This window comes from Rhineura floridana, chromosome 3 (assembly GCF_030035675.1).
Source record: "Rhineura floridana isolate rRhiFlo1 chromosome 3, rRhiFlo1.hap2, whole genome shotgun sequence".
Lineage (NCBI taxonomy): Eukaryota > Metazoa > Chordata > Lepidosauria > Squamata > Rhineuridae > Rhineura > Rhineura floridana.
The window spans coordinates 50,867,788-50,894,951 of record NC_084482.1 but is presented as its reverse complement, the minus strand read 5'-3'; the positions used below and the strand labels follow the sequence as shown (position 1 = coordinate 50,894,951).

The window sequence follows — 27,164 nt, the reverse complement described above, 5'->3', positions numbered from 1 at the left end:
TGGGAGTAAGGTCATCCATTTGCGGAGTATGAATTATCACTAAAATATCAAAAAATATTTGACAAAGGGATCACAACTCACATTCACACCAGCAAAAAAAATTGGTAGAGTGAAAAAAAATGGAGTATTTGCTTTTGGTCTGCAGTATTGTATGCTGCGGTGGGGAACTTGTAGTTCAACAATATCTAGAAGGCCACAACTCCTATCTTTCTTGACCATTGACTGCTGCTGGGAGTTGCAGCCTTATCACAGTGGGAAGGCCACAGGTTCATCATCCTTGCTGTATACTTTGCTGCATCCGATACAGACTGCTATCAGAGAGCAGCTATTGAGAAAGATCTTTGTCCAGAGAATGCTATTAAATTTGCAGATGATACAAAATTGGGATAGACAGCTAGTACCCTGGAAGACAGAAATAAACTTCAAAGGGATCTTGCTAGGCTAGAGCATTGGATTGTATTTGGCACTGGTTAGGCCTCATCTTGAGTACTGTGCCCAGTTCTGGACACCACACTTCAAGAAGGATGCAGACAAACTGAAACGGGTTCAGAGCAGAGCAACAAGGATGATTAGGGGACTGGAAACAAAGTACTATAAGAAGAGACTGAAAGAACTGGGCATGTTTAGCCTCGAGTAGAAAAGACTGGGGAGATACGATAGCCCTCTCCAAGTACTTGAATGGTTGTCACAGAAAAAATGGGTAATCTGATGTACAATGATTGACAGGTGAGCAGTCCTACCCAGTGGCCTGCTAGAAGAGTGGGATCTAAGGATCCAGCATGGCAGATTGCAAATGATTCCCACCTCTGCAATAAATAATCCTTTGTACAGATTAGATTCCTCATCTTCCATAGCCATACATAAAAGGGTATAGAACCCAATCTTTTAATCATGCTCCTGATTAAAGAACATTAATGAATAAGAATCAAGTTACCTCCCATTTGCTTTGGTCACATAATATACTTTGCCAACAAAACAAGATGGCAGGAGACTCATGACTGGGTCCCTTCCACCCCTTTTAAATGGCAAATACAGCTGCAAATGGAGGTGGGAGGATTCAGAGTAGGACTATAGTGTTGGGAGGTGGGGACAGACAAAAGTGCTTCTTCACATAGTATGGAATTCACTAGCACAAGATGTGGCGATGGCCACCTTAAGTGGCTTTAAACCTCATGGAGGTTATTATGGATATTGTGTATTTATGTATGTGGATTTTTCTTAATGTAAATCATTTGAAATTGTGCTTCTTATATTTTGATTTATCTTAATTGTAGACTGCTTCAAGTGGGCTATAAATGGACTAAATAAAGCTCATGGAGGTTATTATGGATGTGTATTTATATATTTGGATTTTTCTTACATAAATAATTTGAAATTGTGCTTATTGTACGTTGATTTTTCTTTACTGCAGACTGCTTCAAAGTCAGTGGCTGGTAAGTGGACTAAAAAATAATAAGGCTTTCAGTGGTGGCTAGTCACAATGGCTATACCTTGCTTCCAGGATCAAAGGCAATATGTCTGAATACCAGAGTGTACTTGTACACTATGAACTGCCATACTATAGTGATTCACACTTTATGAGGCACCCACATGATACCATCAGCCAGTCATTGTCATCTTGCATTTTTCCTGTTTTTTTCCCTTTTTGTCTCTTCTCAGATCAGAGAAGGCAAGTGAAGATAATCTTAGAGTCCACTCCAGCTGGAGAATGCCCTGTGTGAAGGATCCTGACAAGTTTTTTTATATGTTGATATTAAAATGGACTGGATTTTTCTTGTCCACTGCCTTGGAAGGATTTGTATTCTGAAAAGTTGTTTTAATAGCATGGGGAATATCCAAAGGTGTATCCATGCAGGTCTGCTATAAACCGATGCCTGTGTGGAAGCCTTGGCCTTAAAGACTGCAGCAGATAGCAATATATGAAACTTGAGTCCCTGCAACCCCAGTGTAGGCAGCAAAAATACAAGAAGCTGAAATGGTCTCTGGAAACGCTTTGGAGTTGGTATGGTTCTATTTCCCCCCCATCCTACCTTGCCACACCTCGTTGGACATACAAAAGCCAGTGTTACCTCCATCATACACATTTTTCAAAACTATGTGCCAACTCTCATGATTATTTCGTGTTGAAGAGAACTTCATGGCATTCAACCCAATGGCAGGCTCACTTGAAATTCTGTGTGATCTCAAAGACCTGTGTAATTCCTTCAGGTAACCAGGATGGCTTCCAGTTGGCAAGCAGCCCTATTGTCCCTTCTTGGGAGACAGTCAACCAGATCAGGTGTATATAATTGCTTCCACGGTCACAACTGAAGCTGTGTGGGTTCAACTGTCATTTCTTTATATTCCTAGAGCCCTATCCTCCTGAGGGAAGTTCTGGAAAGATGCTAGTTTAAAAGACTGAAATTTACTGAACTGTATTAAACTAGAGTGATGCAAAAATAAGCATACACACAGCACTTGTAGTAACCCATCTCCCTTATGGGGTCATATAGAGGCTGTGGTATTCTGTTCTCTAGCACAAAGGCACAACAGAGCCACAAGTGCTTCCATTTAAAATGGAGATCTTGCTTGATGAGAAAGGTCCCTCTGGTTCCTCCCAGTTACTGTGCCAGATGCCACTGCGGATAGATGTATTTATGCCCATCCAGAGATTTTATTTTATTCTGGGGGACCCAGTCTTGGAGCTGTAAAGATTTTAGGGGGAAACACCAACAATCAACCAGGCAAGCCCTTGTCCTTCCCTAGGGTCATTTCTGCAGTAAGCTATCTACCCACAGTGCCTTTGGTCACTTTGCCACCTGACTGAGCACTAGATGCAGCTCACTTCTCAACCTGCTTGTGTCCCCTCAGTTCTTAGCATCTCCAGTTCCTGCCATCCTTGCCATGAGGATTGGTACCATTCACTGTGATATAGTTCAGGCGTGGGGGGCGCTGGCTGGGCTGGAAAGTTTTCTTGGAGATTCCAGCTTGGCTGGAGGTGACAGAGAGAGAGGAGACCTCAGTAGGGCCTATAAGGGAAGAAGAAGAAGATATTTATTAGAGCTCATATGTGTTTGTATTATCACCATACCCCAACCAGAGATTGCATGACAACTATATGACCCTTCAGCTCATATTCCTCCATGATGATAATTAATCACACTGACCTTTGCATTAGTTCAACAACCTTCAATACAATGGTGCCATCTCTGCAACATCCCAATTCTTAAGCCCGAGGATTGCTTAAGGGTGGCATTTATTCCAGTTAAATTACTCCAAAGTAAAAATAAGGGATCTCGTATGTGCACTAGAGGACATACATTTTCCTTAAGCTTTGGCACCTAAATTCCTTGCTGTGACCCATGGGTGACTTTGCTGCAGTGGAGAGCAAACGTTAAGAGCAACTAAGCTCTGCTTGTTTAGCCTCACCTACCTGATGATGGCTGGGCCTGCAGAAGCCTCACTCTGGACAACGGCACAACAGCTCTTCCAGTGCCACGGGTGTTGTGAGTCCCTCCTGCTGCTATTAGCTTGTGTTCAGAACTGCTTTCCAGTGGATGGTGGGCAGCACTGTTCTTTGGACATGGAAGCTGTAGGGGCAAGAGGTGGACACAGTTTGAGAAGATGCTTTGTGAGTAAGTTGATCTCTTTTACCATACCCGAATTTTTTACTGAGCATTTTGCAAGAAAGATTTGAAAGGGAGGATCTAGTGTCAGTCTGTATCATTTGCATTTGTGCTAGCCATGTATTCTACAAGAACAGTTTTCTGATTTAGAACATGGGGATACAGTGCTCCTTTTAATGGAAGGACTCTTCCTGTACACTTTTTCTGTGCTTTTGGTTTAGTGTTATAGCTCTAAGCTGATAGTGTGCAAACCTGCCATGCCCAAAACAGACATTGGAGACAAATAAGGGACAATAGCCTGGTTGGGCATTTTGGAGACTGCAACCTCAGAGCTGCAGGAGGATTTCATGTGCTGCCCTGGGCTCTTCCTGGGAGGAAGGGCAGGATAGAAATCAAATAATAAATAAATAATAAAATTAATAAATGTGAGCCTTCCAAACCAGCCTTCCCACTTTAGGGGGAAAATGTGAAAGTCTTGTGTGGATTTCATAAGAAAGAGCAAAGGGGTTGGAGTACTGGGTGACACAATGAAGTCTAGGTTCATGTAAGGGCTTTCTGGAAGAAACTGAAAAGAGCAGCAAGAAGCTGAGCTTTGATCACCTGGTCAACTTGCAGACTATAAGTGAAAGCCCACACACTCCAGATCCTTGCAGAAACAGCACTATGGGAGTTGCTCTGCCACAGAACTAATTTTAGATGAGCAGCCCAGAGGCATCTCATTCTGCTCCAATTGGCTAAATGCTGTTCTTCAACCTTGGGTCCCTAGATGTTCTTGGCCTATATCTCCCATCATCCTTGGCCATTGACTAAGCTGGTTGGGGTTGATGGGAGTTGTAGTCTGACAACATCTGGGGATCCAAGGCTAAAGAACCCTGATTCAACCTGGTTATAGTTGTGAGATACTGAAGACGTACCCTGTGACCGGTGACCTCAAAGGATCGTGACCTTCGCTTCCTTCTCTTGGTCTCTAGCGATTCTTCCTTCTTCTGAAGCTTCTTGCTTTCCTTTTTGCTAACCCGAAGCCAGGGTCCAGGGGAGCGTCTGGGGCCATTTCTCCCTGGGACAGTTTCACCGGTGCTGCTGGATAGGTTGTCTTCACTGACTGCATGCTGCATGCTGGGGCTGGCTGGCTGGCAGAGGGCTGGGGTCTCCCGGCACAGAGGGTCCTCGCTCTCACTCAGAGAATGCAGGGATAAGCTGCTGTGCTCCTTGGTCGGCTCCAGCAGTGTCAGCCGGTCATATTCCAGCACTCGGGAGCGGCGCCGGGCAGCCTTCACAGCAATGCTCTTAGTGCCACTCGCTATCTTTTTGCGCTCTGTCAATGGAGGATGTATGTGCCAAAAAAGTAGAAGCATATTTTTAACCACATTGTACATTTTCAAAGTTATGCTTCCTTGCCCTAGCTTTTAGATACCCTTGGCCTGAATACACAAATGGCCTGACAGCAGAGATGGCTGGCTTAGAAACACCAGAATGCAACAGAAACACAGTTGCCATTTCAATCGCACAAAGTGGGAGAGGGGTGAAGGACATGATTGCACGTATTCCTCCAATACAATGGAGGAGCTGGTTGGGGTAGCCTCCCCACACTGAGGCAATTGCAGTTTCCCTCTGCTGCTACCAGCTTGTAGCAGGAAGACTGAGAGCAGGGAGAAGGCATGATGGGAAAACAATTAACCCTTTGATATCTGGGTCACATTTACCTCCACATGGCAAGATGCCATCAGAGCCGTGATCACTGCTGTCAGGGGAGGAATTTCGTTGGCTACTCAGGCTTACCAGACTCTCTCTGGGTACGTACTGTGGAGAAGAAGAGAGGCAGGACAAAATCAAGACAGAACAACTCTCCCCAAAACACTGGAGCCATCCCTGTTGTTTCTGCCCCCTCTCTCACATGGCACTACCAGCACCATATTTGGAAATATACTGTATGTGGATTTCCACCACCATCACCCTTGCTTTCAGTCACTGAAGCTCTTCCTTTTTCCACTCAACATAATCTTCTGTAAAGCAGCTGTGCTATGAAGTAACAAGTCATTGCAGAATGTTACCCACTAGGTAACACTATCTCTTGTTACAGAGGAATGCCCATGCAGTCTTGGAATGAAGGCACACATCCTCTGCATATCAAGCCACTCCCTCCCTGTTGGCCCACACCTCTTGACTGATCATGCAGCTGATATGGATAGGAGGTGGCATCGCTACTGCTGAATTCTTGATCTGCCGGGCCCGAGGACTGGTCTTGAACACCTGACTTGCTTCACTGCTGAGAAGAGAAAGAAAGGTAACTGTTAATACCACAGCCTGAGATGTGGGCTGCATGAGACATGTTGATGTGGACACTGAATCCTTGAATAGATTTAGAGCAGTGTTTGTGTTGGGTGAGGAATTTGGAGAGGTACAGGGGGATGCTTAACTCTTTTCTTACCTGTTCTTTATGTCAATAACTCCTTTCCCCTTATGGTTTCCCCTGACTGAGGTGTTGCAGGGGAAAGTGGCAAGGACATGGTGGTTGCAGCAGGGGAAAGTGCAAACAGGAAATTGTTAAGCCGCAATCACCCCACTTCACTGCAAATCTTCCTCTTCTGCTGTTCTGCAGCTGTCTGTCAGAAACTGGAGTTCCCAGACCTATGCTTGTTGTCGAGTTCTGCTGTGTCACTAGGAAAAAATAGACTTACACATGCCAGCTACGTTGATGTTGTTGTAGTTCACTGGCAGGGCATGTGGTTTGCTTGTAAAAAGTTTCATGTTGAATCCCTTCCATTTCCAGTTAAAAAGCCTTGAGCAGAAAGGCCAAGAAGGGCCTCTGCTTGAGATAAGCCACAGATGCACTATCAGCTAGGCTGTAGCAGGCTGGAGAGATCATTCGTTTAAGAAAGTGCCATTTACATTTGGTGTATAAAAAGCAAAAAGATAGCTGTGTTGGCCCATAAGTACAAGTCCAAAACCCGCACTGGGAAAAATACTTTTATTAGGTCAACAAAAAAGTTACAAAAATCATGTGCAAGCTTTTGAATTTTCCAGAATGCTTCATCAGTCTGATATCTGGAGAACTCAAACGCTTGCACGCTATTATGTACTGATAATCTTGGTGCCTTCCTTTGGATGGAAAAGAGTTTTTAACAGTTGAGATTTCTTAGGAGACTATATCCTTTTGGGGAAACTCTCCAGCCTTTAGCAAACAGCAGTTTGTCATCAAGCTTATTCAGCATGCACTGAGTGTAAGTATCAATGCAGTAATCCTGAAGTACCAGAATCTTCTGATTAGTAGGTAAAGTACTTCATCTGAAGACAATTGTTTCAGGGCTTGATCACGCCCTTCACTTAAGCCCTGCAGGTTTGCAGAAAAATAGTTCTGAGGAAGAATATATAGACTCAGAAGAACAGCTGGTCAAGATTATCCAGCATTGTATCAGCACTTGGTTTCAGAGCAATCTTGAACATGTCCAGCTTCATCTCATTCCGCCAACCTTCCAGGAATATGAAAAACTGCTAGAAACAGGTCCTCATGAGGGTCTGTTTCAAGAGGAAGGGAAAATGCTTAAGATGATTAAGGCTGGCACAGTTCCTCTGAAATGGAGCTGCTTCGTGGCAGGTTTGGTGCTTTGCTCACCAGTTGATTTATTCTCAAGGGCTTGCTCAACTTGCTCTGAAGAGTAGCCAGGATGCCTTCACACAAAGGTGAAAAAAGGAATTCAAGATGTAATCGAGAGGTAAGGAAGAAAAATGTTTGATAAGTAGGGTTGCCAGGTTCAGGGCCTGAGACTGATTCTGTATCTTTAGGAGAAGAGAAAGTCAGCCAAGTGCAGGTGTTCTTGCAACACTGTAATGGGAAAAACCACAAGGTGGAATTCTCCCTTCCTCCTGCACAACTTTTAAAGATACAGAAGACCTCTTGGAGGCTGGGCCTGGCAACCAAAAGGTCTGTATCTTTAAAAGTTGTGCAGGGGGAACGGAGAATTCCACCTTGTGGTTTTTCTCATTACAAGGTTGCAAGAACACCTGCTCCTGGCTGACCTTCTCTTCTCCTAAAGATACAGGGTCAGTCTCAGGCCAGGAACCTGGCAACCCTAGTTGAGAAGGAATGTCTGGCAATCTATTGGGCCTTAAATAGATTGGGTCCCTATCTGTGGGCCTGACATTTCCAGTTACAGACTGACCATTCACCATTGTGTTGGTTTTCTACAATGAAAAACTCCAAACAGAAGTTGTTGAGATGGAGTTTGGCTTTGCAAGATTTTGATTTTACTGTCATGCACATTAAAGGACAAGACAACATTGTTGCTGACAGCTTGTCTCAGGCCTATGCTCCAGATGACTGATTTTTTTGGCCCTGTTGACTTATGTTCTAAATTTTGGACCTGATTTTTGGACTGCCCTATTTTAAGTTTTCTTAATCTTTTATTTGCTTTTTAAAGTCCTTTTCAGATTTTTTCTTCTATGGGTATTTTATGGGTCCTTTTTTCTCTTTTAAGGTTTTTTTCCTTAATCTTTTGAAACATAGCTTTTTAAAGGTATAAGCAAAGAAGTAGCCTGACACACCTAGGAGATGCATTCAAATATTTATTTTTATTAAAGCATTTTAAGCTGTCCTTTTTCTTTTGATTATTTTTGGTTTATTTTTCTACCTGTTTTGGCCAACGATCAAACAGATGTGTTTGAACCTCTGGTGTCATCTTTTTGAAGGGGGAACATGTCAAGAACGTCTGATTTCTAAAATGGCTCAGAAGCAAGGAACTGTGGCGATTTCATCTTGTCTGAAATGGGGTCTCTGAAGGCAATGACTTGCAGTTTTCACAGCTGAAGCTAGTTAATTAGGCCCAAGCAAGAACACCTTATCAGAGGAGCCTGGTATTCAAGGCCATAGGCCTGGGAAGGTTTGGGGAGTAGGTGACCGTTAGGTGTGAAAACTCCAGAAGCACTTCATCATCTGAAAGCCCCCTGATTGGCTAATTAATTCCTGGCTGTTGCTGGGCATTTTCCCATAAGTATGGAATTCAAACTTTAGTACTTGTTTCTCAATGTGATGATGTTACTTGATGCTGAGGTTCCATCTTACCATCTGCTATCCAGCATATACATATCTGGGGAAATGTGGAACCATGAAGTTATTTTGCTGTTTACCTCTTTGTAAGTATAGACTGGACTAGACGGTTTTGTTATTTTTGTCTGTGACTATAACTCTCTGACTGTAACTCTCTGTATATTTTACCTGGCCCTCAGGGGTGTGGGTTTCAAGGAACCAATTTGCTGCTATATCTGTGTACTTATATTCTATTTAATAAAGCTACTTTTTATTTACCTGTGTGTGTTCATTGCAGTAGTAGTGTGGCCCTAAATCTGGTACCTTGGCTACTGACCACAGACTACCATATATTGGGTATTTCGCCTAAGGCTTCAAGACAAGGAGTGCATCTTTGGTTCTTGTCTGTTAGAATCCTTGGCAGGTCTATTTCTGGCACTTTGGGTATCCCCTTGGCCCAGAGTAGGTGACCAGTTTAAGGGGTGGTGGCAGACTACCTACCTTGCAGGGTTGGCATTGGTTACACAGCCCTGGTAAGGGAGGCACAGGTCTGTGCATTGCCAGGATCAATTACCCTGGGCTTGGGAATTGAGTTCTGGGACTATAGCGGGGAAGCTGGTTCATGACAACTTAACTTGCTCTTTTTCTGAAGCATCTTTTGGACCTGTAGTCCTTTCACTGCAGAAATCCACTATCCAGGCTTCTCAAACAAAGACACTTCATACACTGTGCAGGACAAACCAATTTGGAACAACTCTCCTGCAACCCATATGTCACACACTTCCAAATTAATCTTACCTGTCTGTCTCTGGAACTAGGGGTGGGAGAATACCCCTCTGAGAATCCCGCCGTGGGAGCTGCTGATACTCAGAGCCCAGTGTTCTTACACTCTCTTGGTCAGAGTCCAGGGTATTTTCAGCCGGCAGTGGGGGGAGCTTTGGCACAGAAGTGTCCTGCAGGGCAAACAGCACATATGCTTTGATAGTCTTGCAGTTATAGGCAGTTGCAACAATGCATTCTCTGGCCAAAGTTCATAGTTGAAGTTCATGACCCAATGGGAAAGTGTCAACAGCATTGGTAGTTTAAACCATGTGGAAACAAGTTCCTAGCTTTGCTCTCTGATTGGCTTCTCTGGGGTTTTGGCTTCTCTGGGGTTTTGGCTTCTATTTTATCTTTCTGATGATTATACTCAGATGCAGTGATTTGCCCAAGGATAAATTTTGGGTGAGGTTGGCCATGCACTACAAAGGCTGCCTCTGATTTGGATTCCATTCAAGGCGGATAAGTTGGAAAAGCCCTCTACCTATTGGTTTAGTCTGAGTCAGGCTGTTCCAGATAGTGTAGTGAAACAGGGGTCTGGCTAGGTCCATAAAGGTTTTGCTTTATAAAGTAAGGCCAAGCTAGGCATTTCCTGCAAAATGGTATGCATCATATGTCAGACAATGATGTCCAGGGGATGATTTATGATTTATAAGTGGATGTTGGTGACACCAACATGTAGAAAAGGATTAAAAGGCATCAGACATGGTAGCAGCATGGTACCTTGAGGACCCGAGCAGTTGTTCGGTCAGTGGCAGCAACACGATCTAAGCCACCCTCGTTCAGCTCATGTAAGTAGGCTTGATACAATTCTTCCAAGTGGGAAGGCACTGACAGCTGAGACTCTGGCAAGAGCAGAGGGAACAGAAAAGGGTTAAACACTGGAGAGACAAATGTTCCATACATGTTTTAGGTGTAGTCGGCAACAGAGACTACAGCCACTTTACATCCATGATCCCTATTAGAAATGTATTAGGGAAGGCCAGCTATGGAAGGTCTTCCATGTATGGGTCAGGGCATCCACCCCTGATAGCATCAGCCTAACTCAGGACAAAGGCATCAAGTTGCAATATTATTATTTATGAATTTTCTATCCTACCCTTCCTCCCAAAAAAGCCCAGGGTGGCAAATAACAAAGCAGCAAACAACTGAATTAAAAAATAAAAGAGATAAAAACATTAGAACATTTTAAAACATTTCTAAAACAATCAAATATCTTCACAGCTAATTATTTCAAGCTTGCAAAGAATAGTATCTCTCAGCCATCAAATACCTGCGTGAATGTTTTTTTTAAAAAAATCCTGAATATTGTGTGTAACAGCACTGCATTTTGCCGTACAGCTGTGATGCAAAATGATCTTGTCATATGTAAACAGTCTGTGTCAGAAAGAAAGGGTAGGGTTGGGGGGGACATACCACATAGATTCATGCTATGGTTTAAAATGCTTTAAGAAGAGATTCTTGGAAAGTAGATTTTCATATTGATCTCTCTCTCACTCTCTCTCTCTCACTCACTCTCTCTCTCACTCACACTCCTTTTGACGATAAGTGCAAAAGATGGAAAATGCTGCTTCTGCATGTACTGTACTAATGTGAAGCGTGGGTGTGGGCTGTGAATGCAAAGGGCAGCAGATTCCGTATGTCTACACTGAGCAGCAGTTGCAGCCATACCATGAATGATCTGTCGTTGTTCATGGATGATACGATGGCAAAGGCTCCGGTGGCGCTCAAAGCGACGCACAGTTCGCTCCTGGTGGCGGATGAGGTTATCTTTAAGCAGGGCACCTGACTGTATAGCTGTGTTCTCCACCTCCAGCTCATGTACCTTACACAGCAGGCTCAGAACCTCACGCTGCTCTTCTGAGCTAATGCGCCATGGCAAAGCCTCTTCTAGCCGGTGCCCACGCTGCCGAACTTCCCAGAACCGTCTCTCCAGCTCTGTCTGGCAGAGGGAAAAAGTCACACAGGGTCACAGGGCCAGCAAGAAGCAAACAGAGATGGTACTAAAGGACCCCTGCTAACTGCAAACCACCCCACCCCACAGATATTGCAGTATCCCTGTGACTACAGTCCTGAGGTCCCTCCCCTCTCCATTTTAGCTGATAGCCCTCCACTCCTTTGGCTTTTGACACCTTCTGTTTGTGAAGTTTATCCTGCTCCCCCAGGAGGGTGGCAATATGTTCTCGAGCTAATATCACTTCCTGTGGCTCTGGCACATCCGACAGGTCATCGCCAGTGTCCGAGTCCTTCTCGCTTTCATCTTTGCTATAGGTCTCTTTCCTTTGTTCCTCTCGCCATTTCTGGGTGCGACGTGTCTTCTCCTGCTCCCAACTATAGGGCAGGATGAGAGAGAGAGGAAGTACATTAAGAGGACCAAGATCTCTTAGCAACAAGTATACCCAGCCGTGTTTTTCTCCCACCCTTACTAGATCGTGGCAGCTTAGACTCGCCAGTGCCTCCTGAGAGAGAATTTGAACTGGACATTTTAAAGAATTTGGGCAAGACTTTGGAAAGGTGCCCTGCCCACTCTCGGCTCCCTCCTTACTCAGCAATAGCGAGGAGATGTCGAGAGCTCTCAATTTGGATCTCCATGTAATTGTTCTCTAGCTCCATGAGGTGGCGCCGCACGTCCATCTGCTCCCGGAAGGTGCTGATCAGCTGCTCCCGCAGCTGGTCCATCTCCTGCCTCTCAAAGGGGTTCCCCTGGAGTTGTACTTCAGCTGTGATGAACAGCAGGAGGGGAAGAAGAAGTGTTCAACCGATGCAAGAAGTCTAGTCCAAATGTCAAGAGAGAAAAAGCTACTGAACACCCATATTCTTTCTCCCTTCTCTGAATTTCCACTTTGAGGGCAGCTGAGCACTCCACCACAACACTTTTGCATGCAGTCTCTTCCATATCTTAAACATATCACATAATCTATTTGACAGTAGAATTCCTTTTTAGTCTGATGTGTCAACGTGATATGAAGTGCAGTCATTCAACTTGAGGGCCGCAGAAGCATCTTGCCCACCCATCCCACCCTTTCTTCCCTTTGTCATTCTGTAAGGTGTAAGGTATGAAGCCATCACAGGTATAGTGGGCATGAATGCTGGAGGGAGGAATGTTCAGCATCTCTTGCTCCCTGCAGGGCTCTTTTTACCTTGAATACTGCGGATATCAGGCCGCGTGGGGCGTGGTTCTTGCTGTTCTATCTTGCGCTGCAGCCGCTGAATCTCGCTTCGTAGGTCGGCAATGATACTCGTGTACTGGGCAATGTGATAGGAGACATTAAGAAGGTTACGCTTCACCTACCAAGGCAAAGAGAGAGAGAGAACGATATGAGTGCTGGAAGTGCATGGAGACTGCAGCATTCAGTATAGATTCTCATAAGCTGCTAGCTGTAGGAGGAAAACTCAAGGCCATCCCACCAGCATTAAATATTGGAAAAACATTATGTGATGGATAGTAAATGGGAAGATTGGAGAATTCAAGGGTGGTGTGAAAATACACATGGGGGAGCTTGATGAAAGTCTGGAGAAATTTTTGTGAGGGAGGAACAATTAGGAGGTTGCTAAATCAGAAATGTGAGATACTGGAGTTGTGATGTCAATTCTTATAGAAGAACTTAAGAAGAGCACTGCTGGAGAAGACCAAAGGTCTATCTAGCCTAGCATCCTTTTTCCAGCAGGGGCCAACCATATAGCTGCAGTGTTCTGAAGAGAGAGATCCATTATGTCTGATACAAAATTGTCATTTTCTGAAAAAAGTTTTGTTCACTAAAAATCTGTGACAATCAGAGTGGTTCAAGCATTTGGGATTGGAGGACTGCTCAGGATTGGAGGACTGAAGGATTGACTTGAGTCCAGTGGAACAACTAGGATGCCCACTTATTGCAAAGTTTAAGAGAGGAGTGAGAAATCTAGACAAGGGAGAAAGGGTGCAGAGTCTGGAGAACCATACCGTGGTGCGGATACTCTTGGCACGCTCGGCATAGGTCAGGGTGCTGCGTGACTCCTCAAAGGCACTGCTGGCAGGGCTGATGTGAGCAATCATCACCGTCCGGCTGTTCCCACCTAACGAGTCCTGGGATCAGAAAGCAAGGCTGTGGCTCTTAATATGGGCAACTGAGCAGCAGCCAGGACTCTGATACAGAAGAGGAGGAACAGGAAGAGCAGCAGGGCAAGCTGAAGAGCCAGACACAGGCCCCCATACTGATCCTGAGCTGGATAGCTAGGAACCTCCTAAGCCAAAACCCCTCTCCCCCAAGTTGGGACCTCCCCAAAAAAATACCCTTAGAACCATAAGAACTGGCTCCATTTATATCAGGGGCCTCATCTCACCAGTGCAAGTAATAAACAAAATAGTTGCTGAGTGAGAGGCTACAGAGCACTAGATTTCAGGTCAAAGGACTCTTCAGGAAGGGGGCAGAACCTGATACAGGTAGTCTGGCCCAGGGGGAATAAAAGGCTTTGTTTGACTTTCAGCACTTACAAGGGAGTCTGCTTGGAGCTATCTAAAGTCCTGCAACTCCAGCCTATCCCTACTTGCCAAGCCATCCTCGGATGTGGATCATGCCTCATGGGCTCCGCTCCAGAGCAAGAGTGGGCATTGTAGCCCTGTAATCCCACCCAGTCTCCACTGAGGACGATCTGGTTTCCAACACAAGAGCACTAGCAGCAGGACTAAATGTTATGGCAAATATCAGGCTCCCACCAACAATATCAAATCCATATTGAATTTCTCCACTGCCCCCCACCTGTGTAACCTCAAATACAACATAACTGTTGTCCATATATGTTTCCTTGACAGCAGCAGCCAACTATGCTTGTTTCCTCTTCCCCACATCAGGACAGGAGTAGACAGTATCAAACATTTGGGTGTGGTGTGGGAGAGAGAACCGGTCTGTTCTTTTTGTTAATTGAAAGTACAACATTTTAAACATACATAAACTCCTTCCCAGCAAGTCAATCTTGCCTCATGAACATGTGGCAGAGTGTATAATTTAATTCAGGCTATGCCCACCTCCATCCATTTTGTGTGATTCGGCCCCCTCTGTGCCAGTCCCACCCACATACCTACCTTTAGGAGACGGGTGAGCTTGCTGTCTCGGTAATTGACATATTTGACCCCTGCCCTGTCACTGAGGGCATTGATGCAGTTCCCAAGAGCCAGGAGGGAGCGGTTGATGTGAGCTCCCTCCTTCATTCGCTTGCCGCGGTTCTGTGTCTGTGGGAGAAAGAAGGTAGGATGGACACGAGAATGAAATAGTTGTTCTTCTGATAAAAACCAGGCATGGGGCATGCTCAGTCATTTTCTTTGGCTGTAATTTTGAGAGTGGGCTGGAATCTATTGCCCTCATCATCATTGTCCCCTCCTCTCAGATTTAAGCTGCCTTCAAGGTAACAGTCACTGGGAGAGAAGGATAGCAGCAAAGACACTTAAGCCAAGTTAAGCCTGGAGGATAGGAGTGGAGATTTACAGGTGGAAATACTGGAATTAGGAAGCTGTGGGACATGGCAAGCGAAGGAAGGTGGCAAAAGCAACTGGGTAAGAGGACTGAAGCAGAACATTTAGGTCTCCTTCCAAACGTTTGGACCAAAATAACATTGAGTATTGTCATAAGAACAAAGGCAAAGAGCTTCAAGTAGGTGTTATTCAGGAGGGCATATCTGAACTTTTGTACACTTTACATACGCGTGCACATGCTCCTTATCCACTCAGGCACATTCCTCAGCCTTTCCTACCCCCCAATTCACTAAAATGATGTGAGGATATTCTCTCAAGGGGCTCAGTCCTGGACCAGTACAGTTTCACTGGCACTCCCTGTTTCAGATAGACCATTTAGGTGGTAACCAATGCCAGGGAAATAAGGCTAACTCTATTGTTATGATGTTGTTAGCACTGAAGTATGTGTGTGTTTTCAGTTCTCAGGTGTTGCCATCAACACTTTTAACTGTCTGTGCTCCTCAGTCCTCTTTTCTTGAGTCCTTTTTGCCTTACAGTTGCACTGGTGTGTATTTGTTTGAGTATATTCAGTGTTGAGAATACTTCCCTATTCTCCTCATACCTGAGAGGCCCGCTCTGAGCCAGCTAAGTCAATCATGAAGAGTCGGCCCACGCGCACCTCTTGCATAATATTCTTGACACGGCTCTTTTGGCGCACAGTGACCTGTAGCACAGCATGGGAGCGTGAGGAAGTCCGGTTGGCTGCTGTGGGCTCCTGTGTCCTTTGCTTATTGCCTTTCATCAACAGTTGCATTATCTACAGGGAGGAGAAAGAGCTGAGAGGATCCTTGTAAAATGGGCTGGGAACTTGTGGCCCTCCAGATGTTGGACTCTAACTCCCAGCAGTCTTTGCTAGCATGACCAGTGGTCAAGGATGATGGGAGTTGTAGTCCAGAAACATCTGGAGGCCCAAAGTTTAGCTGCCCATTGTAAAACTATCCAGCAGCCATGAATATTATTTGCGGGAAGCTCTGGCAGATCTGTGCCACTGATAACAGAAAGAAATAAAGGAACCACAGATAAAAGGAGCAGGATTATTTGGGCCTGCAAACTTCTTGATCACTGTTCACATAAACAAAGGCCAACAGAGTTCCGTTATACATGTCAGTAGGCATTATTTAGCAATGTGCTGTATTGGTCCCATATCAGATTTGCAAGGAGTATATTCCCCACCTATTCTGCTTGTGGAAAGTTATTAGGCAATATCCCAGGGTTTCCCCTCTTCTCCACTTTCTAGAGAGAGATCATCCTTCTCTCCTGAGTGGACCAGTGGCATCTTGGGAATGGGTAGTTATATTTGGTAGTAATATTTACATGAGCACAGTTTAGGAGTAGGAGTCTGAGTCCATCTCTCCCTGCTGTAACAACTTAATGTGAGCAGTATAGGTTTAAAATAGTAAAGTGAGGTCACTTTTGTGCTATCACCTCATGCAGTGTGGAGTCTTTCCACATCATTAAGTGTACAAACTTTCCTCTGTCTGTAAGATGATGGGAAGCTGCAACCTAGGTGGAGAGGGTACCAGGATGGAGTCATCAGGGAGAGGCAGACAGGGACATCCTCCATGGCATAAAGTCCATGGAAGTTGTTATGGAAATTTGGGGGGTCAAAGGCAGAGGACAAGAAGGAATGTCCTGGTCAGCTGAGGTAGCCAAGGGAAAGGGTTGGGGATAAAAATTCTCTTTAACTGGTACATTGATCATTCTAGCTCCACATCCACACCATACATTGAAAGCGCATTTATAGTATTTTAATAGCCCTGGCTTCCCCAAAAAGAATTATAGGAACTGTAGTTTACCCCTCATAGAGCTACAGTTCTAAGCATCCTTTACAAACTACATTTCCCAAGTTTCTTTGTGGGAAGCCATATGCTTTAAATGTTTGGTGCTAGTACTATTAAGGGCATCCCATGGAGGCCAAACCCTAAACAGTCATTTTCCTCAGCTGGGGAAAAAGACAAGTAGGAGAACCTACACCAGCAATTTCACAAACAAATCTAAGACTGCAGTTCTATGCACACTTCATCTCAGAGTAAGCCCCCCAGAACACAGTGAGACTTACTTCCAAGTAAACATGTTTAGCATTTTTGCTATCCCTTCCTCAAAACCACAGCATTAGTTGTTGCCAAGAAGTACTTGGCTGATTTTTTCCTCTTAATATCTGGGCAGGAAGATTGAATTTCTTGTTCTATTACAGCCAATGCTTTGCTCTTCTATCTCAAATACGAAATCCAAACGCAAATAATCACCTTTACAAACTCAGCCCTATTCCTACCTTAATACCTCTCAATAAGCAGCAGAACAAACAACTGGGATGACTGAAAGGACTCAAAACTTTAGCAACAAAAGCACCAACATAGAGCAAAACAAAACAAAACAAAAAGAGGATCAGATTATTTGGGGACCGTAACCAGGATGCTATGTGGGGATCCTAGGCTGACAGTGACCCTGACAACAAGGGCAAATCAATCATGCCATTCTGGGCACTGAAGGAACCTGGAAGCTGGGCTAGATGAACCCATTAAGTCTTATCCATGGCTGCCCATTCCTTGAATCAAACTGGCTGCATCTTTGTTCATAGTTGTTCCCTATTACTGTCCCACAGTCACACATACACAATTATGGCAGGCTCCTGCAGAATATATAATCAGTAACTGAGATCACTACCCTGCAGAACTGCATTTGGCAGCAGTGAAATGTATGGCCACTTGATATTCTCCAGAAGTATAATTGGTTAATTTCCATTCACCTCCTTAGCATTGATGGTGGACACCTTCGTGATCCCAGCCACTTGGATTATACCCTTGGCATCTTCACGCAAATCAAGGTAGCCCAGAGAAGGATTCAGCAGGTCCCGGATCATCTCATTGTAAACCTAGTTAAGAGAAAAAGAGGAGATGCTTGTGACAAGGGCTGAAGGACTGTGTCATGGCCCCCTCAGAGGACTCCTCCGATGAGGACGACTCAGGAGTAACAGCAGCAGACCCAGGAGCTGCAGACCCAGAAGGAGACACGGAAGAGACTCCTGAGAATCCAGCTCCTTCTCCCCCTCAGTTGCAGAGCACCCCAGATACAGCGGAGGCCCTGCAGCTAGACGCAGACAGTGAACAGGATACTCCCCCCTCACCTGCAGAACGTAGACAGCAGAAGGTCAGGCAGAAGAGAGGCAGGCCTGTCCCCTTAAGGCCCAAACGCTGAGGGCTCACACCTGCTGTCAACCCTGCTCTTTATAAGGCACACCTTGGCTGCAGCTTGTTGCTGACTGCAACGTCAGGCGTGGGTTTGTGTATTCCCAGTTTCCCTGCAGCATCTCTTGGACTGACCCCTTGGCAATTGATCTCGGACCTCTACTGACCTCGCTTCTGGACTTGTGACTTGGCAAGTAAGCTTCAGACAGGCCTGGCCCTTATCAGGTTCCCTCCTCGTTGGCCTGGCAGATTTACAACCAGTCTGCCAGCTAAGGACTTCCCTTCCCTGCTAACGACCTAGGAATTTCCAACCCCCATTGCTGACTCAGTGCAGAGCTGACAGACTGTAGCAAGCAGCTTAGCTATCTTTTAGCAGGTTCCGGAAGGGACAAATACAGGTTTCTTGGGCATCTGCATGTCAGAGGCTTGGTCAGGCACAGTTGAATAATGCAAAGGCTCCCTTGGTTGAAGTTCAGACTGCTTGCTAGCGAGAGAGTGGGCACTACTTCACACAAGTGGCTAATTATATAGTATGACACCTCTACAGAAACCACATCATCAGGATAACAAATGAATTGGACTGAACAAAATTCGTAGCACCCATCTACTGTTCCTGAGAATTCCTCAGGGAAAACTCTGGAAGCCAAATGGGTTTGGAATCAGTAGCAGGGCCTGCTGCAAAGTGTTGTATAGTGTAGAATGCTGCTGTTGAGGTCTCTAGGCATGCCATTCTATCCCCCTTCAGTTTCTTCTCTCCCTCACCCAACAGTTAATTAGCATTCTTGGCCAAACTTTTTGAGGTGAGGTGTTCTAACCCTTAGGATTTCCCCCCCTTTTTTGCAACTTCAGGATTTCCCCCAAACCTGATGATACCTCCCCTTTTGTTTGTGGGTGGTGCTAATTTGGCTACATAAGCCATGGCACCTGCAGCTTGGAGATCAGAAATAGGGGGAAAGGTTCACAGTCTACATATATATCCTGGCCTAGACTGTGCTATGTAAGCTGATTTATCACCTGCCCAGAGCAAGAGAGGTGCAAAAGAGGAAATATGTTGGCAACATAATTGTTTATTTGGACATTCTTCCTCTTGCTGCTCATGGGTAGATAAAATGTCATATGTCTCCTGCACTGGTTCTGCTTATGTCCATAGCACTGGCTATAAGCAATATAGGACACTAATGTCAACACCAAGAACTCTGGGAAGCCAGATCACAGAGCTACACTTGCAGACTGCTTCAAAGTCTGCTTCCTAAATCCTCACCCCAACAGGAATCATAGCAGCAATTGTTGGGTCATAGAGATTTTAAGACCAAGTTTAGAAGGATTCTCACCTTAATTGCTGGTATTAGCTAAAAAGCAAGCAAGCAAACAAATTTAAAAACTGCTATTGGCCATGACTCCTTGTGGATATCTCCCATCAAATCTATGGAAAGTGTCAAGATTCCTGTGACTGGCAATTAATTTCAGTTGTGTCCATAACGACTGCTATGGAGCTATCTCTCTTTTTGCCATCCAGTTTCCCCTAGGAAGGGCAAGGACACAGTGCTTGGAAGGGAGACTGAGGCCTTATTCACACTACTGTCAGTCTATACCAGCAACTATGCCCTCCAGCCAGCTTGGGTTGACTACATACTGCTCCAATCTGTAGCAAGGCAGTAGTGTGGACTGGATACCTCTGCCATGGGCTTGGATCAGCTTTTGGAATGCTGTTGCCTTTGGAGTGTTACCAGGAGCTGATCTGGGCTAAATTCACTGCATGGTAGATATGTTCAGGTCAATGCAACGTTTGAAAAAACTACGGCTTCCATGGGCTAAATATTCTGAATAAGCCTTGAGAGTGAGTTGATTTGTGGGGAAAATAGAAGCCGTTGAGAGCTGGGTTCCAGCATACATGGGATTCTGGAAGCAAGGCTGGGCAGATGATGGGTGATCTCCCTCACTGTCTCTCTCTTATGCCCCCCGCTTTTCTCTTGGAGTTGGAAAGAGGCAGAAAGGGGCTGTAGCAGTCATGTCCTAGTGGTGTTCTTCCAGTCACTTACTCCTGCCCTCTGTTTTATTGCTGGGTGGGTGCTTGTTCCAAGCTGCGAACATGTGTCAATATTATACTAGCCTGAGTTCTGGTGTGTTGTCAAGGAGATTATCTGTGCCCAGTGTGGTGTGCACATCGGCCATAAAGGCAGAAGGGATGGAAGGGGTGTCAGGGAAGAGTCAACTTATTGGGTACGGAAAGGGGTAGGAACACTTAGGCAACAACAAGCTATAAAGACAGGAATGTGTTTGTGTTATGAAGGCTGCTTCCCGTGCAATCTCAAGTTTTTAAGGCATGTGCATCATCACTGTCATGTACAAATAGGTATGATTTGAGATGTGCCTGGTAGCCCAGCTTGTGTTTATTAGGCAGGTGTGTATCTCTGTTCGCACATTGCAAAGATGCACTTCAGTCTCTTCCCTGAACACTTCTTAAGAACATAAGTAAAGAAAAACAATGTTGGAAGTGGCTTTAACTCTGGGATCACCTCAAAAACAGTTATCAAAAATCAGTACATAGGAGATGGGAAACAAACATCATTATTAGTGAGCAATCCCCCTCCATCTTTGGGCCATGATGACTAACTAGGCCAGGTTTTCAGAGCTTGGAAAAGTTACTTTTTTGAGCTACAGCTCCCATCAGCCTAATCCAGTGGCCATGTTGCCTAGGGCTGATGGGAGTTGTAGTTCAAAAAAGTAACTTTTCCAAGCTCTGGTTTGCTAACTTTTGTGGGCCTGTGGGCACATTTGGAATTTTGAGCGAGTGGTGTGGGTACCACCCCCTCTGGTTGCTTCTCTCCCGCCTCCAGGTTTTTTCCTCCCTCCCCTCCAACAGATAGAAAAAGAGAAAATGTGCATGAATACACATAGTCTTTCTTTTTCCATGGCATCTGGGTAAAAGTTAGATCAGCAGAATTAAAACTTATCATTAATTTGCATGAATTTACACAACCCCCTAAACCTCCCCCATCAAATTAAAGCTTATATTGGTAAAGAGTGCAATAAAAAATCACAGAGCTGGTGCTGGCCAACCCTACAAAAACATTGATCCAAGGTTCTGATTTTCATGATTTTCACATGGGATGACAACCGGGGGGGGGTGGATTCAAAGGCTTTGTGGACACCAGGTGAAATCCTCAAGGATACCATGGTGCTCCCAGGTACCACATTGACAACCCCAGAGTTAGGCAAGGTGACTCACCTCCAGATATGACATGGACACCTCATATTCCATGTCATTGCTGGTCTCTTCAATAGCGCAGAATAGATCGTTGAGCGTTCGCACATAAATGCCAGGTTCATTGTCTGTGCCAAGCATGGTATAGGTCTTTCCACAGCCTGAAGTTGAGAGGAGAGTAGGGCAAGGATGGTTGCTAAACAGGTAATGTATTTTCAATCCGGGGCGACCCAAAATTGGAAATGCATCTTACAAAATTGCATTTTAAAAGATCTCTATGCTCCTTCCTAACAGAGGTCATTTTCAATATTCTAAAAACCGTGAGATGTGTGACCCACATAATATGCTTAAATGAGACGAAATGAATGACTCTCTGGGTGTCCAATTTCTTAGCTCACGTGCTCAGAAAAGAAGAGTGGATTGTCAGAGATAGACTATGGAGGCTAAAAATATCTTTTCTGGAATAGGGTCATCTCTGGAATGGTTATTCTGGAATGGATGGGAATAAGTTGAATGGAGTTCAGATGAAGGGATAGTACGAATCTGACTTTGTTCAAGGATATGGCAAGAGCATTCACGCTACTTTTGTGCTTCGGATTTACTTTGTTGTTAGTCAAAGGACAATTCATTTTTTTAAAATTAAAAAGTTATACGTTATAGTGTGTGCTTGAAAAACCACCACAAGTTAGAAGTGGGCAAGGCTTTTCTTTCATTAATATGAGGTGGTTGCAGACTTTAGATCAGAGGTAATCTCTTTATTCAGTTTTTGGGATGTTCACACAAATCTGCTGTCAGATTGCCACCCTGAGACTTGCTGTCCTAATACTTCCTGTTCCCTTTCTAGATCCTGAGTCACTCTACTTAGATCCATTACTTAAATGATATAGATCTGAACCCAAAGGTACCTTCTCATGATCCTACCCTTCCTTGCACACAGAGAATAGAGTTAGGAGACCCATGAGAGAGGGAGCAGTTTTGAAATTTGTCCCACTGCATCCACAACTAGAACAGTCAATGACTATAGCAGCCTATAGAGCTTGGTTGTCACAAGATCATAGTGAGATGAGAAGGAGTCTCTCATTCAGAGCCGAATGAATGTTCTCTTACCAGTGGGGCCATAGGCAAAAACGGTAGCATTGTAGCCAGAGATGACTCCTTCAATGAGGCCTTTGGTGGTGGCACGGTAGACCATCTCCTACAAGGGCGGGATGAACAGATAACAGTATCAAAGAAACAACCTGTTTTCAGGAAGGCAATGGAAGCAAACAGCTTAATAAGAGGAAGCAGGTGGCAGTGAGCCCTGCCTTCCCCTCTAACACCATGTACTCTTTGCTCTTCTGCTTCCAGCACAGCAGGACAAAGCTTCTCAAATACTGCCACTGTGAGTCCTCTTAAGGCAGGAAGAAACTGCATTTCTTGAAACAACTTTTTAGCCCTGAATATGAGCTGGTTTTATGCTACATCATTTGCTGTTTTGTTTTTATTGTAGGGTGTTTTTTTTAAAATTTTGTGATGCTATTTTCATGAAGTGTTATGGAAGTCGCCCTGAAAATAGGTTATTTGAAGGGAGGGATATACAATAACAAACAAGCAAACAAACAAGCTGGGATCCAGAGCCAGCCCAACTGCAGAATCAGCCCAAGTGATCTCTTGGTGCACCCAAGTGGGGTTTTTTTTGGGGGGGGGCATGCTGAAGGAGCAGCGTGCAACCTGAGAAAGTATGCCCAGAAGTGCTGGCAATGTCAAAGAGGAAGCTAGAGGAAGCTGTTCTGCATCCCTCAGATCACATAGTGCAACTGCTTGGGACAGCACAATATCTTGGGCAGGCTTTATCAGGCTCTGTTTTACATATTACTTTTGCTAGTATGGGCAGCAAGATTTGCTTGCTATACCTGGAGAATGGTTGGGCCCCATTTTCCTGCTCAGGCATGAATCAGGCTTTTATCAAAACCACCTAAAATTCAAAGCAAACTTATATGTTACCTATATGTTACATTGAATGGATAGCATGCAGCTTTATGTGTGGGTCACGTCTGTGAGATTTTCACTGGGACCACAGCATGGAGGGAAGTTTAACCCTTCACTCCCAAGCCATAATCCTGACAAATCCCCCCCCGTGTGGCAAGTAACCTTAGGGGGAAAAGCACCCATTAACACCAATAGGTGCTTCTGTTCTAAAGCTAATTGCTGGGGGGGTAATTTTCATCAGGATTGCAGCTGGAGGGAGATGACCCCTCTCTGATTTATGTGCTGCAGTCCCAATTAAAATACCCCCACACTATGTATTAAGAGAAAGATGCATACTGCACATTTAATGCAACATATAGTTTGACCCTCATACATCCACTTTTGTGGGAAACAGAAATGCCTTTTGACATTTTCAAGTCACAGCAGATACGCATCTCAACTTCTTCCTACTGTGCCTTTTGTGGGATAGAGCTAACAGGAGATATATCTACTGGTAGCACTCACTGTCATCCCAAGCTGGAAAATAAGTAGGCTAAAACAAACTGGTTCCATAGAAATAGAACTGTTTTTGGAGTGGCAGGAAGGGGCCAGTATAGTAATATTGAACATCACCCACGTATGCATGCAACCTCTCATCATGTTGACTGGAGGGACAGGGTAGGCTGAAACTGTTTCAAATCCAGGCCAAATCAAGTGCCATAAAAACGTGGCTGACATGACAGATTTCTCTCTCTCCCTCTCCTGCCCCCCCCATCTTCCCACCCTCTTAACGTACCTTCTTTGTGAAGTGAACTCTCTAATCTCAGAAACATGACATCTTCACGAAGCTGCGACGGGTTCACCGAAATTAGGGGGGTGCAAAAGAATAAAGAGGATGGAACTCTAGGTTCTTGGAGAAAGGCTTATTTCAGGTCCAGCATGTTTCAGAATAATCTTTCTTTGGGGGCACATTTTAGGTAGCATACTGATCAAGTCCATAAACCACTATAGAAACTCATATTGTGGTTTATTGAGCACCTGGAGTTCCTTCCTCTTATTTTCCCTGCCTGTGGTGTTTTCAGTAATGTAGTGGCAAATTCAGAAGTGCAGGGTCCCTTCATGATAGTCACAGCCACGCCCCCTCCCCCTCCTTTTTTGCTGCTGGGTTGAGAATGAGATCCTCGTTAATGCCTTTGCTCACCATAACAGATATTTCTAGGAGCCAATAAGCATGAAAGAGGAGTGTGTTAGCTACTGATAAGAGCCTTCTCCTTTCACTCAGATTAGCTCCAATCAGCAGGAAAGGACAAAGAAGCATGTTAGAAGACTCTTCTCAGTGACTAATGTTCTCCCCTTTCATGTTGACTGGCTAATAGGATGCTGGGACCCTGCTCCTAAAAAAAGTAAGGGGTATAAGACCTCCTGAGACCTTGGACGACTACACCCCTCGGTATTTTCCTCTGTTGTAGTCTTTCCCCCAAACACAAACTGGGACCAAGAGGACTTCTAGCACCAGGAGCATTGAGTGTTCCTTCTCCTCTTTTGCCCCGAGCAATGGCCATGAGCTGCTGAATGGCAGCACCCATCCAGCCCTTGACAATGTCTTGGTCATGTACTCTCAGCTGCTTCCACAAAGACTTCTCCCCACCACTCCTGCTCCATCAAACCCCCCTTCCCAATTCTCATGCCAGGAGCAACAACTGGCAGAGGAATGGCTGATCTCACTCAAGGAGCTCCAGTTTCACTCTCATGTGCAAATTAGTCTGAAATGGAGCTCATGAAATGGGAGCTGGCGGTTTGGCCCAGCCATCCCACCTGCCACCTGGAACTACATCTGCGATAGCTTGCAAGAAGGGAGGCTGGGATTACAGAAGTGCCAGACACTAGATGTTACATGGCAGGTCTGTGCAATACTCCTCCTGTTATCTTTTCTAATCAAAAACAGCTATGAGAGGTTGTGATTGGGAATGGAGAAATAGGGAGGGGGAGGAATTGTTTAACCCTTTTTCCTCTGGCAATTTCCCCACTCATGTCTCCCCAGCTGCTTTTTTATGTGTGTGTTTCTGAGGGCAGGAAAGATAAGGATACTGGTACATTTTTCTCCAGCAGGTGGAAAAGTAGCATGGGGAGGGTGATTCGGAACAGGAAAAAACACCCCACCGGGTAATTTTAGGCTATTCCACCCCCACCATTCCTTTGAGCAGCCAGGAAACCATTGGATACACACTTGTCACATCACATCTACTATGGCCTGAGGATCCTGGGTAAGCAGGTGTGGATGTTTGTGCTACTTACCTGGGTAGCGGCAAAATCGAAGGCTACATCAAACATATAGGATTTCTCCCGTGAGCGGTTGGCACGGAGGACATCATCAGGATCCTCCATTGGGTCCATCAGGACGACCATCTGCAAGGAACAGTGATGGGACCTTTCTAATAAGCATTACCCTGGAGAACTGGAAGCAAACCGCACAGAAGCAGCTGGAAAGTGGATGAAGTAAGGTGTGCACCAGCTCTTGCTTGGTCCAGGGGAGATAGATTGCAGCCATGTCTATCCAGTGTTTCTAAATCCAGTCTTTCCAGAGTAAATAGATTTGCCCATCCTTTCTCTCTGCTCCCCTGCTAAGAGGGAGCAAATAAGTGACCATCATGATGGCTTCCAGACTTAGGAACCACTCGGCTATAGTCCACGGCCAATGAAATATCTAGATTCAGCTACGTCCTATCCAAGGTAGCTGTAGCACCTACAGCTTCTTCAACATCCTCCGGAAATCATCTCCCTTAAGGTACAATTGCTTTTAATAAGCAGCCAAGCACACCTGGATCCCCGTGGGAGCTGAGCTCGAGACTGGGAACTGGCTCCTGACTAATTAGACTGCACAGCTGCATTAAGCATAGATGAGTTGGGAAACACCCGGAGGAACAAATATCAACTAGAAGGCTGGGGCCTGATGGAGAGCTTGATGGATGGTTTTTCCATTGCCTCTTATTGTAGTCAGTGCTGTGAGCCCAGGACTAGCTTATATATTACCACAGTAGTAGCCCAGTAGCGTGTTCACAAGCCGCCCACCACCAGCAGAGGAGCAGATAAGCTCAAAGGGCTGCTTCTTTTTGGTTAAATTGAGATGCCAGTACTGTGAGTGCCAGCACAAAATGATTGCCATGGGCAGCAAAAAGAAAAGAGGAGGTGCCGGTACTCTGTACTGGTGAGTTCCATCACAAAGCAAGCAAGCAAACGAACCACTGGTCTTTGTACTGGCTTGAGAAGGGGACAGATCTGTCATGGGAATGCAGAAATGAGCCATAATCACCGAGTAGCATCGCATGGGATGGTCCTGCTTTTCCCTAACAGCACATGCCATAGGAACACAGGAAGCTCCGTTATTCCAGGACAGACTACTTGTCCATTAAGCCTAGTATGGTCCACTCCAGGGTGGGGAGCCTTTTCCTGGGCAATCTTTCAGGGGGCACATGCCTGTGGTGGGCAGGGCCAGAGGCAACACTGGGTGGGGCAATGAATGGGAATTTTGCCTTTGTTCAATAGGCTAGTTTCTACACACACTCATATACTCCTATCTATCCAGGCAAGAAAGAAGCATCATCAGAGTTCAAGGACACACGCCACCTAGGCAAAAACACTCAAGAAGGGTACAAAGCAGGGCCTGTAAGGGATGTGGTCTGGGGAGAGGAGGTGTGGTCTGGGGAGAGTGTGTTTCTACCCAGTGAAATCAAGCAGAAGAGAAGTAACAGAGAACATTGACTATAGCTATTAGAGCTTAGACACTGACCATTACCCTTAATCCAGGTGTCCACCCACCTGCCTGGAGATCATTAATCTTCCTTTATATGCCTCTGATCCCTGCCAACCCTAATCTGGGGTGACAAAGGAGACAGGC

At 45.2% G+C, this 27,164-nt stretch overlaps 1 protein-coding gene across 5 annotated transcripts in view; it reads right to left on the bottom strand.

The window, feature by feature from the left end:
* Positions 1–793: 793 nt before the first annotated feature.
* KIF19 (kinesin family member 19) overlaps positions 794–27,164 on the bottom strand; it is a 51,290-nt gene continuing 24,919 nt past the window's right edge. For all 5 annotated transcript variants that reach the window (XM_061615713.1, XM_061615712.1, XM_061615710.1 and 2 more), the window contains 18 exons: positions 25,565–25,675; positions 22,430–22,517; positions 21,347–21,483; positions 17,679–17,804; positions 15,495–15,689; positions 14,507–14,653; positions 13,388–13,510; positions 12,588–12,735; positions 11,993–12,167; positions 11,580–11,778; positions 11,119–11,389; positions 10,171–10,292; positions 9,427–9,581; positions 5,763–5,871; positions 5,309–5,405; positions 4,520–4,920; positions 3,413–3,569; positions 794–3,008 (listed from right to left, as the gene is read on the bottom strand). In XM_061615713.1, the coding sequence (XP_061471697.1) occupies positions 2,854–3,008; positions 3,413–3,569; positions 4,520–4,920; positions 5,309–5,405; positions 5,763–5,871; positions 9,427–9,581; positions 10,171–10,292; positions 11,119–11,389; positions 11,580–11,778; positions 11,993–12,167; positions 12,588–12,735; positions 13,388–13,510; positions 14,507–14,653; positions 15,495–15,689; positions 17,679–17,804; positions 21,347–21,483; positions 22,430–22,517; positions 25,565–25,675 (2,916 nt within the window). In that variant the 3' untranslated portion in view covers positions 794–2,853. The remainder of the gene's footprint in view (positions 3,009–3,412; positions 3,570–4,519; positions 4,921–5,308; positions 5,406–5,762; positions 5,872–9,426; positions 9,582–10,170; positions 10,293–11,118; positions 11,390–11,579; positions 11,779–11,992; positions 12,168–12,587; positions 12,736–13,387; positions 13,511–14,506; positions 14,654–15,494; positions 15,690–17,678; positions 17,805–21,346; positions 21,484–22,429; positions 22,518–25,564; positions 25,676–27,164) is intronic.